The sequence below is a fragment of the Coturnix japonica genome, chromosome 5, assembly GCF_001577835.2.
Source record: "Coturnix japonica isolate 7356 chromosome 5, Coturnix japonica 2.1, whole genome shotgun sequence".
NCBI classification, from domain to species: domain Eukaryota; kingdom Metazoa; phylum Chordata; class Aves; order Galliformes; family Phasianidae; genus Coturnix; species Coturnix japonica.
Genome location: NC_029520.1, coordinates 35,134,728 through 35,154,051, shown reverse-complemented (window position 1 = coordinate 35,154,051; position 19,324 = coordinate 35,134,728). Strand labels below are relative to the sequence as shown.

Sequence of the window (19,324 nt, the reverse complement as noted above, 5' to 3'; positions counted from 1 at the left end):
AGGAAGCACCAAGGGCTGCATTTGCCAGAGAAATTCCTTGTATCTGGAACTATTTACTCAAGCCAGGGCCTTGTGTTCAGTACCCAGAGAGATCCCCAGCTCCCAGAGGTCGGACAGTCTAGCACTGGGCCTCATGCTGTCACTGGGCTGGGCTACAGGCATTGCAGGGCTGCTGCCATCTGCCTCGCAGAGCTGGCACAGGAGCTGTGAGGTGTTTTTACCTTGATGGCTCTCAGGGCCTGTTTGTGATATGTCTGTCTACTCCTCCAAGCAAATCCTTGCAGTATTTCTCTTCAAAACTCTAGTTTCTGTAGTCTGAGTGCAGAATTCAATGTATAGGTGGATCTAAGCTTAGCAGCAGGGCTGGCTGCTCTTCTTATATATCTGCATCCATGTGCCCTCCGTGAAGGGAAATAAAGACTGCAAGTCAGCAGTGTCTCCTGTCCGAGTCAGTGTGTGCTGTCTGTGCTGACTGCTGACCTCCCTCTTTTTCTTTTCTCTTTCCTCTTTTCTTTTTTCTTTTTTTTTTTTTTTCTGGTCTGTGGCCATAGGCAATGATTGCAAGAGAGAAAGACATCACTGTCCCCCCCTTCCTCACCTCTCACTTTGTGCCCTGGTCAGACTAAGCACTCCTGCTGCCTTTTATTAATCTTCTCCTGGGACGGTGTTATCAGCAGCCCATCAGCGTTCAACATGCCCTCAGTCACCGGCGTTAACTCGTTTAGGGCAGCGAGGAGTGACTTACAGGGAAGCTCTTCTTCACAGGCACTATTTGCATACAGTGATTGATGCTGATACCTCCTCTAAACACATCCACATTTTGCATTTTAAACAAAGCAATTGCTGCAGAACTGTTCCCTGTCACTCAGTGGGATTTCCAGCGCCAACATAGGGCATACCGTCCCTTTCATTAAATGGCCTTACTCTTGCCCCAGGGGGAGTCTCAGAGAGGATGAAGGGAAGGTCACTGACTCCACCTTTGCTAGAGAAGGGAAGAAATGAAAGCCTCTCATGTGTCTTGGCTTGTGAACTTGCTTGTGGACAGTTCTGTGTTGTGTGGCAGTGTCACAGTCACATCAGGAAGGTCAGGTTTACACCTAGGCTAGAACCTGGGCAGTACAGCATAGATGTAGGTGTATATGTACACAGAAATATACTTTCCTTGCCCAATTGTCAAGAGAAGCAAAGGTGTCACATTTTCTGCTGTGGATTTTATTGATAGGCACGTCCAAATGAAGTTCTGGTTTGGCGTGGTGTCCTGAGCTGTGTCTTCTAAGGAGTGGGTGAGCTGAACTTACGCTTGGAGGCAAAAGGAACAAAGTAACTGTATCTGTGCTGACAGGGCTGGTATATAACAAGGGAATGCAGCTTGCTTTGTGAAGAACACTATTGTTGTTTGCTTTTGTTTTTCTTCATTTTCTTTTATATGCAGTTTCCCCTCCCTTTCAAAACAAAAGGGAATTTGCCCAGAAAGTAGCCCACTTTGAACGGCTGCAGAGACTTATCTGGGATTTAGGCTGCAGATTTCCTTGAGGCCAGCGCTTCCCATTTGTCTGTGGAGTGCAGGGATCACTGTGGAGGAAGGATATTAAAAGCCACTTACGTAGCTCATACAGAGGTCTCAGAAAGAGCATCTCCTAGAGGCTGCCAGTGCTCTTTGCTCTGCAAGTGCTTCTGTTTTGCTCCTGGTTAGAGCTCTGCACTTTCAATGGAACTCATAGAAGTCTGTTGGTGCAGTGCTCCAGTGAGATCTAGAATTGCTTAGAGGAAATACCTATTTTCACTCATTCTGTCATTACTTTCTCATCCTGTGCTCATCTCAGATGACTTGCAGTGTGCTGCTGGTTGCCCATTTTGAGTCTGAAAACTTCCTAGTTTTACAAAGGCAGACACTTCATTAGTGGGCACACACCATCAGGCTCCATTGATATGGGAGCTCTGTGGGGAAGGTGGCCTTTCATCTCATGCCACACCATATGAATTTTACAAAGGTGACAAGTTCAGCTTTGCACAAATAACATATTGCCCACATCTCGCACTGTTTATTATTGTGTTCAGATGGTCTGAGTGCCCAGCAAAGTGGGCTGGGGAAAATGGCTGCAAACTTCTTTGTCCTTTGAATGAGAGCTTGCTTCCAGAGGTGATTACAGGTGTTTGGTGCTCCCAGCCCCTTGGGGATTCGTAAGGCATCAGGTGTGTGGCAACTCAGAGGGAAGCATAGGGATGCTCCAGATCCAGGCCATAAAGGCCGTAAGATTTATAAGTCCTAATATCCATTCGGACTTGGGACTGAAGTGAAAAAGAAGCACTGTAATGACCCTTCAAGGGGTGTTTTAATTTTTCAGGAGTCCAAACAGGAAAACTTAGACCTAAAGAGCCTGAGTAAAAGTGAATTGTATTGCCATCATGTGGATGAGTGGAAGTTAATCTCTACTCCCAGAAAATCTGGAGCTCTGGTTTCTTAGCTGGAAAAGAAAACAAACTCATGATAGTTGTGAAAGTTGTTAAGTTAGAATGTTAAGCATAATCCATTCAAGTAATAGAGTGATTTGAGTGTTTTCCATTGTTAGTGGTTGCTTTTCTCTTTATTGAACAGGAGCTTGTTGGCCTCCCATTCGTGTACTGCACTCTCTCTGATGCAAAGCCTGGTGCTGAAGACAGGGTGAAAGTGTTCTTGTCTATGTCGTGGTTTCCTGCCAGCCAGATAAAGAAGCAATAAAGCCAGCTATGCCAACCAGTTAGGCAGCAAACTATGTCATGTTTTCTCTACTCTGTCCTATTTCTCTCACTTTTTTTCTCCTTGGAAGTGGCAAAATACGTGTGAGCATGGAGGCAGCAGCCTTCCTAGTCGTGAGAAGCCTCCCAGCAGAAATAAGCAGGTACCGATGTTGTGGGCTGGCAAGGAAATAATGTTATGGCCAAGTCTGCCCCTTCTCATTGAGAGGTGCTGGCTGGGGATGGCAAAGGGAGCAGACTAACAAGGAAGGGATGATTTTTCTAACCTGCTTACCTGCAGTAAAGCATAAAGCTAACTGCACAGAGTTTTGAATCCTCAGCCAAATCTGAAGCAGAAGGATCCTGCGGCACTGAATGCTGAATGCTCTTTTTGTGTTATAATTATATCAGACCTTTCCTCTCCTTGTCATATCGGAGGTACGGCATGTTTCTGACTTGCTGGGTAGCCACCATGGATGCTCATGAAAGAGATTATGTCACTTCTCACTTGTGGTGGAGATGTCAGCAGGACATTGTCCTGAAGGACACCTAGCCAGCTCTGCTCACCTTGTTACTGTCCCAGCCCGTGCCAGCCCTTCTCTCTTGATATAGCACAGCTGAAGTTCTACTACCTGTAGACATAGCAGCCCAGACAATTTCTGTTACAGTTGTTTTTGACTCACTTCACCTTTGAGAGGAGCAGTGTTTATCTGTCAGGTGACCTATTTCTGCTGTGGAGAGTGCAGGGTCAGGCTCAGTGAAAAGGGCATTTAGTGTGATTGCCCATGTAAGGATAAAAGCCACCAGCAGAGCAGAAAACCTTGTACCAAAGAGGTGACGGCATTTGTGCTCAGCATGGTATTTCACTGACAGCTTGTGGTAATTTCTTTATTCCTTGTATTCAGACAAATAACATGTATGGCAGGCAGGCTGCACAGGTATCCTGTGCTATCTTAGTGTGTGAGAATATCAGGAGAGCTGATAAGATAAAATCAGGAGCACATTTCAGGACACACAGCAATGACCAGCTCCAGAATGGATCATTAACACCACCTTCTGTGGGCATGTTCTGTGAGAAAAGCAAGACAAGAAATCAAAGTGTTCTCAAATCCTTGTCTAAGCTGGTTCAGGTTGAATGTATCAGTATTTTGAGAAGTCCCAGGCAACACTTCTCTGAGGTTTCAGCCACTTTTCAGGATATGCTTTTCTACAGGCAGCAAGTCCTGGGGATGAAGAGGTGAGCTAACGTTGAGGATAGCGCTGCCGTAGGATGCCTGTGCTAATACAGCTCCCTTAGGACACTGCTGAATGGTCAAATGAAAAAAGCAGTGGGGAAAATAAGTGATAATCCCAGGCTTGGTGACTTAGTGACAGGGCTTCACTTGATGCAGTAATATCTGATGGAACTGTACTTCCTTCTTAAGACTGACCCAAAGCATTTGTTGATTTGTAGTAACATTAACCACTGGCAAAAAGGTATAAACAAGGGTTTGGTTCAAATGTGTGTGAATCTGATGATGTAAATGGTAACAGAAAATTACTTGCTTTTAATGTTGCAATAGAAAAGAATTTACAATACCAGAAATGTAATTATTGAAAGTGATTAAAACTTTGGTTTCTGTTAGATTGTTTTCCTCACAAATCCAACACTCTTCACCCCAGAGATATTATCCATAACTTAGGTACTGCACTTGTCTTAATTGGCATATGGAGTAAAAACAGGATTTATCTGCTTTGTTCTAACCCATCTAATAAAGGCAGCCTTGTTTTGTATTTGATTCTTGCCAGTTTAGGCAAAGTGCTTTTAGTTGCTCTGTCATGGCTTTTTCTTATCTGATCACTGTTCTGCTCTTTATTATGCAATGACTGCAGCTACGTGGGGGACGTGTCATAAAGCTAATTGAAAATGTGATGCCACTTGCAATCAGAACCAAATGGCTTGTAATGTCATTCACCAAATAACACACTCAGTGCTGAGCCTCTTGCTGGCACAGCTGATGTGTTTTATTTCAGAATGGCAGTAGTCGGGCATTCATGAACTTCCTTAGAAAGCTGGGATTTCTACACAGAAATCAAGTTTTATAGTGCAGGAGGAAGGAATAAATCTATTGAAAAATCTATTATTTGGTGCATCAAGGAATGCATTTAAGATCTTCTGTAAGGCCAAGGTGTCTTTTTAGTTCTTTTAGTTTGAGATGGAGGAAAAATCTCTGTTGGGGAAAAGGCCACACGCTCCTTGTTGTGATTAGGAAAATGGGGCTGGTGTCGGCTGATCTTGTTTGTGAGTTGTTTTGAAAGTAAATGTGAACTTCAGCAGTGCTGTGAATGAAAGCAGAGCTCAGAGATGCGGTGAGTGCACGTTTGTGTGCGGATAGATACAGAAAGAGAGCTTTGTATGCATCTCGGATGGGGACAACGTTTGTACTTGCCTTTAAAGCATCTCGCCCAAGGCAGCCGCTTGCCTTTGTCGTTATCCCATTTTTCTAAATGGCTGCAGTGTGTGCTCAGTGAAGGGAAGGCTGGCAGCTGTCCTTCATCCCTGGAAAGAAATGACTGAGGGTGAAACTGGGAGAGACTTAGAAGAGTGTGGATGGTAGGGAAAAGCGACTGTGGGGCTGTTTGTCGTGCCTTCTAATGCAAGCTGTAAGGGCATGAAATAAGAATAGCTGGTGGCATGCTCACAGCAGGCAGAGGAACTATTTCTTTGAGCAGTGATCCATAGAACTCATTGCTGCTGCAGAGGCTGAATGCTTGTATCGCCTCGAAAAGTGGCTGGATAAATTCATGTAAGAAAAACCAGCCGGGGTTGTTAAATGCAGGGACTTCATCTCTGTCTTCAGAAGACTCTGTAAGTGGCCAGGAGCTGTAGCTTTAGACCTCACTGCCCTGTTGTTTTGTTCTTTGATCATCAGCTGCCGTTTTTGGTGAGAGGGACGTGGCGTGATGGTGCCAGTGACATGTCAGTGGTGGCTGTTGTCTGTCTCCTCAGTTTGTCTTACAAATGAAGCTTTGAGTATCTGGCCAGTTCTGGTCTTTCCTGTGACCTCACTCCTCCTTGTCATTATTTGGATGCTGCTACTCCCAGAGCTGAAGCTCTCTCTAGCCTTACCTAAGCCCTGTGGAACAAAGCCCACAAAAGACTGTAACCATGCTGGTCCTCTCAAAGCTGATTAGCACTTATGTGAAGAGACTTTCTGGCTGCAGTTCTTTTGGCTCTGAGTCATTGTTTTTGGCTTGCGTAGCCAGCAGTGTTTTGAACCAAGGCCGCTGTGTTTTGCTGGGCTATTTAACTCAGCGCTTGTTTGTGACTTGCCATCCTCTGCCTTGTCCAGCCCCCCAGCACACTCCTCCATCTCAATTCCTGCTACCAGACAGAGATGGTGAGGTTTCTCCACAGTGTCCTTCAAATTGATAGTAATGGGAGAGACTGGCTTTGTAAAGAAACAGGCTCAAAGCACAAACTGCCGCTTTTTGTTACTGGAAAGATGAATGCTGAAGTTTTCCATACCTACCGTCTACTCTCATTAACTGTGTGATACACTGGGTGGAAGGAGGAAAACGCTGGTTGCTTCCATTTGATTTTGGGTGCAGCCACAAGCAACTACCTCAAACATGTTGTAAAGTTTGGAGCTGAAGAACGTATTCCAGCAGTTAAACGTGCCTCTAACTTAGCGACAGAGAAATGTGTTTAAAGAACATGGTTTAAGGAAACCTTCCCTCCCTGCTTCTTGAAATAGAAGCGAGATTGCCCTCTGCAACACCTGACCACCAGATCAATGACTTCAGCACTTACACCCACTTCATAAGCACTGGGCAGCTGCTGCAATGTTTGCAATACTCCTGATGTCACTGTTGGGTTTAAGCCAATGATGTATTTTATGATTAGAGATTTTTTTTTCGCTGGAACAACTTCAAGGCTTTTTCATCACTTGCTCATGTTTATTCCTTACGGCAGTGGAGAGAAAATGAGTGAGTGGCAGAGACCAATCTGTGCCAGATCCTGCCAGCAATGTCTGTCTCAGCAGCCCTCAGCCATGCTGATCTTACAAAACTCCAAAGCTTGCTGAGGGTTTTATTCCTGAATATAGGAAAACACCACAATGAGGAGGGCATTGAAGCGAGAGGTTGGACTCTCCTCCCTTCCCTTCTATAGCAATGCATGAACGAGGCCTTCTCCCGCCCCAGCCCCTTCATGAGGCAGTACAGAGTTTCCTAAAGACAACAACCATTACTCTGTCATGATTCGTTTGTACATTTCTGTGTTTTATTTCTTGTTCTGTTTTGAAATGACCTGTACCACAAGAATACAATTTATTTGATTCACAGGTTTGTCTTTTTTTTTTCTTCTTCTTCTTCTTTATTTTTTTTAGGAGCAGATAATAGTTAAGTAGATACTGTTTATTTCACTGTCTGTAACTCCCTGCATCAACCTCACAGCCTCTGTCTCTTTAGCTTCCCTCTATAAGCCAGCCACAAGAACATACAATTGGCCATACAATTGATTATAGCTTGTGGATACAAAGTGGAAGCACTTTTTCTCAGCTCTGATTGGTAATAAAAGCTCAATAAGTTACATTCTGGGGTCTTCCTCAGTGATTTCCCCCTCGAATAGCTGCTTATATTGGTGAATTTGGTAATTGTCTAAAAAAAGAAAGATGAAATAATGCCCCCTTAGTGCAAACAGTACTGCGAGGTTCTGATTGGTGCAGGGCAGTTTCTTGTAGCTTCACAGTTCTGCTGCCAGGTTTAATGCCCAAGTTTCCCCAGAAACCTCATTTCTGTGTAGTGTTTTACCCTTTCCTTTAATTGATTCCCATGAAATTAATTTTGCAATACAGGCCAGAGACCGCTGTTCCCAGAGAAGAATGTGCCCAAAACAGAAGAACTGGTCACTTGGGAAGATCTGCCTTTTCGTGGTGGCTCACAGGTAGGTGGTTTCTGTTATCTACACGTGCATATCAGGGGCTGGAGCTGCTTTTACCATAGTAGCTGTATGTCAGCTTCATGCTTATTCACTGTCACCAACACACTTACCTCTACAGTTCTGCTTTGCTTTTCTTTAAGCCACAGAAACTGAAGTTCAAACTCTGTCATCTTTTGCCCCACGCAAAAGGACAGCTGTATGGAACTGACTCCGTTAGCCCCATATTGCAAATGAATGGCATAAGAAACACTGTCCAGAACCCACTTCCCCATTTATGTCTCAATTCTGCATCTCCAGAGCTCTCTATAAGCACCTGTGAGAATCCAAAGTCCTAAGCAGCTGCTGAAGCCTCATTTCCTACTTCAAACCACACTGAGGGCACTGCACTAAGATGTCACCTGTAAACTCGTCCTGCTGTGTAGCTGGACATGCTCCTCAGTTGTGGCAGCATGATGGTACCAGTGACTCACAGCAGATGAGAGAAACGGGAAAAGGATGAGATGCACGTGAAGCCTGCACTTGTCTGAAAGGCCAAAGAGACCTGCCCTGCTTCCCAATTAAAGATGGTACAAGCGTTTTAAGGGTTAAATCTAGACAGGTGTTTCTGTTCCTGTTCTTGGGAAAGAGTCTGTATCCCTGCTATAGAGAGATTAGTAAATGCTAATTATTGCCTGCATCAGTTCCCATCCTGTTTCAGAAGCAAACCAGCAAAATTTCCAGGCCTATTACGTTCAAGCAACGAGGGGATATCCAGTTGGGCTCCAAGATTATGCAGCTGTAATGGAGAAAGAAAGTCCTGCAAAAACATGCATTTAGTATCTTTAGATTGTTCTGCCAACGCAGCCATTGCCTCCATACTCTAAACAGACAGCAGTTGCCATGAGCTAGAAGGTAACTCAGCAGCCCTCCTTCACAATCATGTTTTTTCGGTTCTTTTCCCCTCTGTTCTGGAAAGCAAGCCCAGGTTCAAATTCAACAAAGCTGGAGGAGTCTTTTCACAGACTCTCAGTCTGGTTGAGGTCATCTGGTCCAACCCCCTGCTCAAGCAGGGTCACTTAGAGAAGATTTCCCTGGAACTGCTTTGAAATGACCTTCCCAGCCAGGGCCCAGCAGAGTAAGACTGGCTTCTTAGGACCTTTGCAGTCCACTTTGGGACAGCTGTGAGGCAGGCTGGAACACAGCGTGCTGCGGCTGGGCTGAGTGGGACTCAGCAGAGAAGCAACAGTGGTCAAGTGAGTCCTGCTTAGAGGCAACCGCACAGCACAGTGAATGTGTAAGAGTATTCGTGCCACTGCCAGAAAGACTTGCCAGGTTGCAACACATGGCAAACTGGCTCTAGTGAAGGCTTGCATTTCAGTTTGGTCCCTCTCATTCACAGATAGATACAGAGATTGTAAGTGCAACCAAAAGCTATCGTTTCCTCCCCAGCTCTCTCTGGGAGGCAGAAGGTGAAGGGAAGCACAGGTATCAGTTCAAAGCACAAGGCCGCTGTGGAATTGCTGCTGCTTTGAGTATGGAAGCAATCCCAGCTCCCATGTGCCTTCTGTCTCTTGGGTCTCTGCTGGCTTACTAACATGCCTGAAGCAAGACTGAATTCCTTTATGCAGTGAGTACAGAATGGGTGAGTAGCTGTGACTGCATAGTGCAGGGAGAACTCAAAGGAGATGGAACTGAACTAACTAAAGGACCAGCAGAGGGCTGGCTACATGAGCTGAGAGCTCAATAGCAGTGAGCTCCCTCTGTTTCTGAGCTAGGCTGAGCTTTGCACTGAGAGCCCTGCACAGTGACATACGCGTTCTGTTCCAACAGAAAACAAGCACCCCGCATCTCCCTGATCACACTCCCTAACCAGTTTGGAAGGCTTCCTGTGCAGGTCACACCACCCGGGTTATCCAGGAATGGAAGCCTAAGCTGAACGGAGGCAGCAGAGGCAGCGGTGTCTTAATACAGATCAGAGATCACCTCTGCTGCCATTCCACTCGCCACCAAACACACAACGCATTCTCTCACCAGCTCAGGCTGGATCAGATCAAGGTGTTCAAGAAAATAAAACCTTAGAGAATGCCAACAAGCTGATTTTTGCAAGCCACCCAAATTCCCCTCTGAATGCTGGGAATGCAGCAGCTGTGGTTTAGCCAGCTGAGCTAAACTAAGGCTCAGACACAATAGAAACCTAGTCACATGAGAAAATAAATGTTCAACCATTTCTTCTCTGACCACCTTGAGGTCAGGTACATCCCTTCTTCCATCAGTGAGAGAACCTCTTACCAGGTCCAGGAATAATCCGTGTTAGCTTTTTTGCTCTGTTGAGGATAATGGGATGAGGCAGGGGAAGACAGTAGTTGGGATATTGGATCTGGGGGTTCCACGCCAGCCTCTAAGCTTGTTTGCCTGGGCTGCCACAAAAAAAGGAAAAATAAATAGCAGTCTCTGGGGCTCAGGAGCTGTCTCAGCCCCAAAAAGCGGTTCCTTTGATTCCTAACTAGTATTTGGCAATAAGCCTAAGTCTCTGTGGAGGCAAAGATCTATTAACTTGAATGAAGTCTAGGCAAGCCCTGCTGTGGGGTGTATTTATACTTGGGCAGTAACCATGCAGACAAAGCCTTGTGTTCTCTGCCACAAGGAACGAGTGGGGAATGGCACTCAGCTGCACTGAAGAGGCAGGTTTGATAAACTACAGGGTGAAAAGTGCGGAAGAATTGTAGTTAGCACCACATAGGAGAGGATGCAGAGATTATCAAGTCAACCCAGCATGAAAGCTCACACCAGGATCTGTTTTTCTCACTACCTGGGAAAGGAGACTTACTTGCATTCTCTCGGGGACGTACACCCTGCCTCTTCAGGGGATTGCACACGGGAGGGACTAGCCAGGCGTAACGACACACTGTACAAGGTCGCAGAATATCTTACACAGTTAGGAGCATCTTTCCCGGTAAGAAGTGGGGCCTGTATGTACAAGTGCAAGCTGGCGCTAGAGGAGCCTGGGAGGCAGCCACTTTGATCAGGAGAGGTCCAGTAGTGCTCCTCTCCAAAGGAGCATCTGCCCTATCATTAGAGCCAGAAAGGTGACAAAATGAAGGACCCTGGCTGCTCCCCTTCCTATCGGACCCCTCACAACACAAGCAGATAAGTTTTATGTTGACTCTATTCTTCATCTCTTCCTGCTTCAGTCCCCACTCCCCCTCCAGCACTGGTGGAGGAAGCTGGGGACCAGGCGGCCGGCACAGTGCTGAGAGCATCATCGCTCAGAGGGGCTGAGCCCCAGCGACCGCCTCAACAAGTGCAAGAGCATATTCTGGTATTTCCCACAGAGAAAACAAATGAAAAAAAAGAGAAACAGGTGACTGATTAAAAGAGTTTCCCCCCACCTGTACATGAGATTCTGCAGTCACGCCGACAGATAGACATTAAATAATTCTTCCATAATAAATGATTGGAGATAAAAGCCGGCGGTGGCTGCTGCCGCTGTTTGGATTGCTCCATTGTCTGCATTTTGTTTCTAGTTTGTTCCCCGGCCATTGGCGGCTGGCGCTGGGGCTGTCAGACCTTTGCCTCTAGCATTTCTAGGAAGAGTTTATGCATGGGAACCTTGCCCTGCAGTTTGATGCTGTAGAAGTGCTGCACAGCTTTGGCGGCCGTCTGCCGCAGGAGGGGCAAGGTCAGGAGCAGCTTCCCTGCTCGCCGGGGCTCCTCGTTGCGCTGACTCAGCTCGTAGTCCTGCAGGGCTTCGTGGAGAAGGTCCTGGAGCTTCTGCACTGCATCCATGTCCTCTATGTGCATAGAGTCTGGGGGGAGGGAGAAGAGAAGGCAAACAGGACAATCAGACAAGAGGAAGGAAATGCTTTCCAGTGCTTAAGCTAAGGATGCTTTCTTTTTTTCTTTTTTTTTTTTTTTTTTTGCTTTTCTGTTTTGTTTTCTAAAGGGAAAAACAGCCAATTTGCTCGCAGGTGCGGGTGCTGCCGTTCTGAACTGTGGTGTCAGGCCCAGGCCCTAGCAGTGCAGGAACAGTGGAAGCATTGCTGGGGTTTGTGACATGTTGTGCCCTGTGTGCCCACTTCGCTGGTTACTCAAGGCTGCAAGAGGTCGACCAGGGGCCTTTGTGACTTGCACATTCACTTGCCCTCTATGCTCCTGCCGGGGAGTCACCCTGCAAGGGGCGGCATCTGCTGTGCTGCCGCTTGGGAGCAATCTCATTAAGAATAATTAACACTGCCGTAGCGCTTCATCTGTCTAAACTACCTAATTGCCATGCAGCTGCTCAGGGTGTCAGCAAGACAGAAAAGCCCCAGCAGGTCACAGTCAGTGTGCCCAGGGGTGTTGCCAGCCCCACCTTTGTGCATATGCCCCTATTTTTGGAGACTGCCAGCAGCTGCTCAAGGGTTTCCTGATTCAGTCCTTCTAGAAAGCTGCACCTCCTGCAAGACCTTTTCCCTTAGGCTGCCAGGCTGCTGGAGAGGCTAGCAGAGAGTGCAAGGCTAGCACAGCCCCATTGCACATCTCTGAGGTGAAGGTAGCTGGTAGTGACCCAGTCCTGGGTCAAGCTGAGGCACCGGAGATGAACACAGAGTGCTAAACCTGTGGGGAAGACTCGATAGCAGAGGGCACCACAACAGAGGAGAGATGTTAGATTATAGAAACTAGCTAAGCACCGTGTCATTGAAGGTTTTCTCCCTTTCATCTTGCTGATAGTTGCTTCTGCCTCACAGCCCTGACAGAGCTGTAGACTGTTGCCTTGTCTTCATTGTTCAGAGACTTTTAATCAATATTGAACACATGATAAAGATTCCTATTTCTGCCACAGGGCAATGAATCCAGAAGCAGCAGCAAAGGGACGCTAGAATAAGCACACACAGTTGCACCTGTCTGCCACTTGCAGTGTAACAGTGTCTTGCTCAGCCTACATGCATCCAACACAAATGTGAGGACTTGTTTCCCAAGTCTGACAGCAACTGAGGAGGAGGAAAGCTGGATGAAATACCAAAATCTCTCAAGAAATACACATCACCTCTGCAGAGAGCTCCACACAAATTAGAGACTGTGGATTTCATAAAATACATATACAGTAGATGCTATTAATGATGTATGATTTATAAAGTATTACAACAGCCAAGAAAATAATATGTCTAGCAAGAAAGCTGTTTAAGAAGTTGTTTAGAAGGAATGCGCTAATTAGTGGATATCAAAGGGCTGTAATGCTACAATGCCTACTGTGGAAAAATCATTACTGCTGTATTTGCTTTTTGAATCCAAGAGCCCAAGCAATGAAGCCCAGAAAAGGGGCTGTTGGGCCAACATAGTGACTTGAGCTTGCCACAGAGGCTGATTCTGAAACGAAGAGGGAGAGAGGGAGGGAGGCAGGAATAGCCTGTCAACTTCTCCCAGCCAGGTGGCGCCTCTGGAGAATTTCCATACACCATTAGGAGAAGCATTTCCTTCCAAATTGCAGAGATGATTCTGGAGACTGGGAGCATTAAGAAATGGAAATCACTCATAGAGAAATGTGCTCCATACTTCCTATTTAATGTGTGTTCTGGCTGGGGGCACAAGTAAGAGCTCCTGTCAGAGCTTACAGAGCCCCATAGGTGCTGGAGGCACAGGCATTAAAGCCATGCTTCAGGTCGCAGTGGGTGCCCTGCTTCTGAGTACTGCTGCTTCTGCTGTGCAGTAGACAATGCTCAAGCTGTGCCTGTATGCTACCAGGCCTCTGTAAGGTGAGGAGACCTTACAGCACTAAATAGCCAGGCATAGAATTGCAGAAATAAAGATCCAAGGTCTGTCTTTCTTCTTCTCTCACTCTTTGCTGAAAGAAAATTGGCAAAATTGGTAGCTGACTGCCAAATATAAAATAACACTGCAGGATTAATTTCCTTTCAATCCATCAATGGGCTGGTGTCAATAGCATTGATAAATTGTTAATTACAAAATCAATCGCTATGAATTTTTACAGCTGTCAGAGCACTGAGATGCTCGGGAGGCAGCCTGGCCATGTCCCTGAGGGTCAGCAGGCCTAGACGTGAGGCTTCATTTTAGGAGCCTCTTTCTCCAGCACTGCTGGCATGGCATATAGGGCAGATATGAAAATGGACAAGAGCCACTGTCTCCCTACCTAACTCTTAACAGGCCGGTGTTTCCCGACCTCTGCCTTGGTTTCTCTGCTCCACAGTGCTGAAAGTATAACCCTGAAGCAGCTGCCAAGCACTGGTTGTTCTGCTCAGTGTTTCCCTACTACTACAGACTATTCCATAATGCTTATATTGGTCTTAGTCCTGACAACACAGTGAGCAGCATCAGTGGAGTGCTTCTGATGCACCATGAAGAACTTGAGAGCATCAAAGCTCAGGTCCTACAACAGATCTGCTTAAACACAGGTCAGATAAATGTCCCAGTACAGCTCCTCTGTCACCCTGTCACTACATTGCCTTCTTAGCACTTCAGCCTCTCTGAGACGCCCTTCTCCTTGTTTAATCCCATGACCTTCCTGGTAGATAGGAGGCAGGTTTTTTAACAAGAGTTGATTACATAGCCAAAAACCACCATCCCACAATCTAGAGAGAGGACAGCCTTGGCCATCTGCCCATCCTGGTTCAGTGGCAAAGTGAAGGCAGCAATTAGAGGTAAAAAAGCAGTATATGAGAAATTGAAAAAGGGAAGTAGATGGCAATTTATATGAATCAAAAGTTATGAAGTGTAGAAAATCGATAAGCGAAGTGAAGGACATTGGAAGAAAATCCATGGCTGGAAGGGCTAAGGACCATAAAGAAGAGTTTTATAAATATTTAAGAAATAGAAGAAAAATGACCATTTGTAGGGGGACTCTTTTATGCTGTAGATGATTAAACTATTAATAGAATGAGGAAGCAAAAGTCTGCAGTGAGTATTTCTGTCCTGCATTTAGAACAAGAAGTGTTATGTACCTGTCTGGTATGAAGATGATGAGACTCGTTATTCTCTTGTTTCCACAAGAAGGTATCAGGCATTCGGGAGGGACAAGCTTCACAGGAATCAGTGGATCCTGGTAACTTGGCTTTAAGAGTTTTTAAATTGCTGGCAAAGGCCAACATAGGGCAGATAAATAATTGCCAAGTGTGGGTATTTTTGAGAAAGTCGAGATGGCTGGAGAAGTTCTAAATGAATCGTGTACTTTCCCAGGCCCTGTTTGATAATTGCTATTGATGTGAACCAGAGCTAAATAAAGGAATAGGAAATGTGGTATTCAATTAAAACTTAAGAGGTGGCATTACAACTACTGCCAGTCTGCACAAGACTTTGGAGCACAGGTCTTGTCAAACAAACCTGATTTCATTCTCTGATGAGATTACAAGTTTGGTTGATAAAGGTAACTGCATAGATGTAATAGACTTAGTCTTTTATATGGCACTTGGCTTAGCACCACAGGACATTCTTATTAAAAAATTAGCACCATGCAATATCAATAAAGCACACTTCCAATTGATTAGTTACTGGCCAGATGACAGATTTCAAAGTAGCTATCAGTGGTGAATTATCCCTGGAGGAAGAGATTTCTGGTGGAAACCCACAGGGATCAGTAAAATAACAGATGCTACCCAACATTTTTATCAATGATCTGTGAGTGATTTCTTTCATTCTTTTACTACTTTCTTTCCAGTTGCTGCTGCTGAGATGTGTGGATGACAAAGCAGAACAGAAAGGTATAAGGCAGTGAGGATACAGTAGCCTCACAGAGTGTTCTGGACCACTTGCTTATACTTGAACTAACACCTGTAGCTCAGGAATGCAACGATGGAATAGGAACTGTATCATGTCAACAAGCTGTCAGGTGTAAAAGTACCTGAGATCATAGAACACAGCTAAGAAAAGATGACTATTTGCAGGCTGACTGAACTCAAACTGTTGCTTGGGACAGGGTACCTTTCTTTTCTATTTAAACTGAGAGAACGATCAATTTTTAGAGTCAACCATCATGAAAGATGTGGGCTTCCCCATATTTAAGGCCTTCAGCTTTATACCAAGTGTCTTTCTGGAAAGTGCCTTTAGCTGAACACAGATACCCGACTCACTGCTGGCCTGCAAGGACAAACCGTGTAACCTGCGTGTTGCAGTTTGGCAAGATCAGATGTGAGACAGTGAGACTCAAGGGATGTAGAGGGAGCCCTCGTCACACAGTAGCTTCAGCAGTTTCCCTTCGAAAGGAACTCCTGAGCAAATATATATGTCCGGTACAACATCTGTACAGAACACAGAACCTTGTGCCTCTTATGCTTCCAGCCTGCTGGCCTGAGGGCTACAAACCTCCTCACACTGAGGTAGAAGCTGAGGGCCCTCATCTCTCTCATGCTCTTCCCAAAAAGAAACAAAACAGGCAACATCAGTCTTCTGCCAACACATCTCATCCTCTACCATTCAGATGGGTGGAGGGGATGGGGGGTAATTTAGCATCAGTGGTCACTAAACACCTACAGCAACAGACTAGGCAGCATTAACCTCATAGGACGAGGGTTTTTTTGTTGTTGTTTGTTTGGTGTGGGATCTAAAACCAAGATTAGACTTTCCCTGTTTACTATAACTGCCCAACACTACTCAACTGGATGCAGGCTTGTCTTGGCCTGCATCCCTTTATCTAAACTTATGGCACAAGGCTTTTCTTTTAGTGCTAGAAACCAGCCCACCACTGGCAGGCCCCCAGTTCAGAGCCAGCTTGCAGTTGAGGCCATAGTGGCAGCATAGTGGCACCATGCTTCTCTCTCCTCTCCTGCTTGGAGTCTCTGCCTCCCTCATCTCTTGTGGGTGACAGAGATTTTGGGGATGCTACACAACATGGGCAAAGTACAGTCTCAGGCACTGGGCCCTAAGCTCCTCCCAGGCCAGATAACAGCATGTGCAATGACTCTCTAATCATTAGTTCAAATTCAATGTACCTGAATTGGCGAGGGCCAGAGCTTTAAGCGTGACAAACTCTTCCTTTTCCACCTTGAGCTTCTTGTAGCGGCGCACCAGTTGTAGGATGGCCAGGTAGAGCTCAAGCAGCCCCGTCAGACGAGAGTGTTCTTCATCCATGATGTAGTCCTCAGCATAGACGAGCTTGTCCTCGTATGGCAGGGAGCGGTACACAATGCCCAGGATGAGGATTTCCATCCAGGCGCTCTGCAGGAGGCTCATCTGGTCCCCAAGGGAGAGATTGGAGAACCCTGATAGGGCAAAAGACAGCCAGGGTCAAAGGGGTGTGCAACAAAGAATCCCAGAGCCTGGGCTTCCTAATTTCCCTGGGGTTTACCCAAAGCACTCTCCCCTTACAACTTTCAAAAAAATGCTTACTGAAGTGACCCCGTCTCTGTGGCAAACAGAACACACAGAACATGGCAACCCTAATGATCTCTTTTCAGCGATCTCTGCCTCTTCTACAGCAGCAACAGTTGCACCATAACTTCCTGTTCACTGCACCTTTGCCATTTTGTACAGCAGCCCACTTCATCTCCCCAGCTGAACCAAACAGCAGAGAGAAGCTCCAGATAGCAGGAAAGATTGTTTCTGATGGGAAAGGAAAAATAACACATGCATACTGCTGTCTCCCATTTCAGACAACCTTAGAGAAGGTCCCACTACAACAGAGCACTGAAGTGTCAAAAGCTGAATGTGTCTGTGAAAAAATCCTCTTCTATCATCAGCATGCCCTGAGCTCCACACCATCAGCTTTCTGCCCCTCACAGCCAACACCACCCAGTACACAAACACTTCTGTGGTGCTATACAAACACCTAAATTCTTGCCAGGCCCTGGAGTAACAGAACCAGCAGCTAGCAGTGAAGCAGATCATCCTCTCCGAACAGAAAAAGAGCAAACAGAGTCACATTCACAGGCAGCCTCAGAACCCTGTTGGCACTGGTGGGGAAGTGAAGAGGCTGAAACACAAACGTACCATCTGTCTGAAGAGAAAGGGAAAAGCAAGTGAGTAGGAAAAAAAGCTGTATCCATTATGTCCTCAGTATCAAGCCCATGATCCCAGAAAGCCAGATCATGAAATAAGGATCCTAGGAGACATTGTATGACAGCCATTGCAAACAGGGATGTCAAGTACAGTAAGTTGGTCCCATCTGGGCAACTCCTGTCCACCTCTGACAGGCAGGAGTTGTGCTTTTTGGCAGTTCCATGTGTCTACAGGTTCCCCAGACAGTGGGAGAATGGCACACTCTGACATTCTCTACTGGGAGGGCTGTGCTGCACCAGCCTCCCCTGCCAGTCTTCACTCCACATGCTTGTTCAGTCTCCTCAAGGGGCATGGGATCTCACCAGCCCCACTAGTCCCCAGGAGCCTCCCAGTCCCCCTAACTGAGTGTTAGGCACAGTGGGACGCTTCCATCCCACAGCCCTCCCTGCTCACTTTCCTTGAAGACCCATGTCAGGGCCTAGGTAGCCAGCCGCCATGATGATCATTTGATTTCTCTTGTTATCAAGTTGGCAATTAACAAAAGAGCTGATGATTGCTATATTGACTGACTGTGGGTCCTCTTTTTCTATCTACGCTATCTCAGCTGGGGAAGGGATGGCAGAAGGGTGGGTTAGTGGTATTTATTTATCACTACGCCATGTTTTGTGTTTGTGTTGCCAGGGGAAGCAAAGGGTGATAATGGCCTGGCAGCCCTTGGACATCCAATTTCCCTTATCAGGCCACTGAATAGAAAAGAGGCCCCAGGCCACATTAATTAACAGATACCAATCAGCTGTCACGTGTTGTGTGTGCAAGGTCTGAGGGGAGCAGTGGGTGGGAGGAAAGAATCAATAAACCACTGGGGAGGAGTGCCAGAGGGAACAGCTAAAGAGTCCAGGCTGCTGGGGAGAAAAGCTGCAAAAATCCAGCTCCATGACTGTGAGATTGATTCCTGTACAGTACAGCCCACATAGCACCATGCCCGGTGAAACCCATCCCTTGCTGAGGCTGCAGGGGTGCCTGCCTCCTTCTTCACCTCAGACTCCTGCTCCTTAACTCCTGGTAAGGGGCAGTCACTATGTTGCTTTTCAGCTGCTCCTGGATGTAGTCATCTCAAGTCCAAGAGCAGGCTGAGGCAGCTCTCAGGCTTGGGTCCTGTCTCCCCATGTCTCCTTGCTACTCAGGAACCTCATAGGATTAGCCACAAGGCAGAGGAAGCTGTACATGGGCACTGGTACAGTCTCTGGTGCCTGGAATTTCTCTTCTGCAGCCAGTTTTCAGCCATTCAATTGCCTTTCTCCTAGTTCTGCCCATAGAGAACAGCCCCACATTTGGGCTTCTGCCTTAAGTCCAGTTTCTGGGTCAATCATGTGGCCTTTCTGCACTGTCATTCACCTGGGTTGCAAAGGGGTTACATTGTTGTCTCAATGCAGTCTACCAACAAAATTTGTTAAAGATCGAGAAACAGTTACATAGTATGGTGAGAGGATCCAAGAAGGACATCACTCACATTGTGACATTCAAGTGCCTCGCCTTATCACAGCTCTCAGGAATCACTAGCGATCCAGTCTTCTGCATTCCTGAGTTGTTTGATAGCACAGCATCCAGAAACTGCCCTTACTAATCTGTTTCTTGCTGCAGGCCTTATTCTGAGAGGTGCTGACTACTCCACTGGCAGTTGGAGGCTCCAAAGTATCTCAGGACTGCATAGACTCAGTCACCAGCACAGAGCTGCATGAGCGTTTCCCTCCTTCCCAGGTGCAGGTTGTGAAAAGCTGCTTT

At 46.3% G+C, this 19,324-nt stretch overlaps 1 protein-coding gene and 1 long non-coding RNA gene across 10 annotated transcripts in view; one reads left to right on the top strand and one right to left on the bottom strand.

Moving 5' to 3' along the window:
• Positions 1 to 19,324, top strand: part of LOC107315106 — a 107,840-nt gene that overhangs the window by 74,852 nt on the left and 13,664 nt on the right. For both annotated transcript variants that reach the window (XR_004307291.1, XR_004307290.1), the window contains one exon: positions 7,554 to 7,642. This is a non-coding gene — a long non-coding RNA (uncharacterized LOC107315106). The remainder of the gene's footprint in view (positions 1 to 7,553; positions 7,643 to 19,324) is intronic.
• The window catches only part of ESRRB (estrogen related receptor beta), a 130,347-nt gene continuing 117,980 nt past the window's right edge, over positions 6,958 to 19,324 (bottom strand). For all 8 annotated transcript variants that reach the window (XM_015865112.2, XM_032444635.1, XM_015865111.2 and 5 more), the window contains 2 exons: positions 16,537 to 16,806; positions 6,958 to 11,424 (listed from right to left, as the gene is read on the bottom strand). In XM_015865112.2, coding sequence (XP_015720598.1) covers positions 11,180 to 11,424; positions 16,537 to 16,806 — 515 coding nt within the window. In that variant the 3' untranslated portion in view covers positions 6,958 to 11,179. The remainder of the gene's footprint in view (positions 11,425 to 16,536; positions 16,807 to 19,324) is intronic.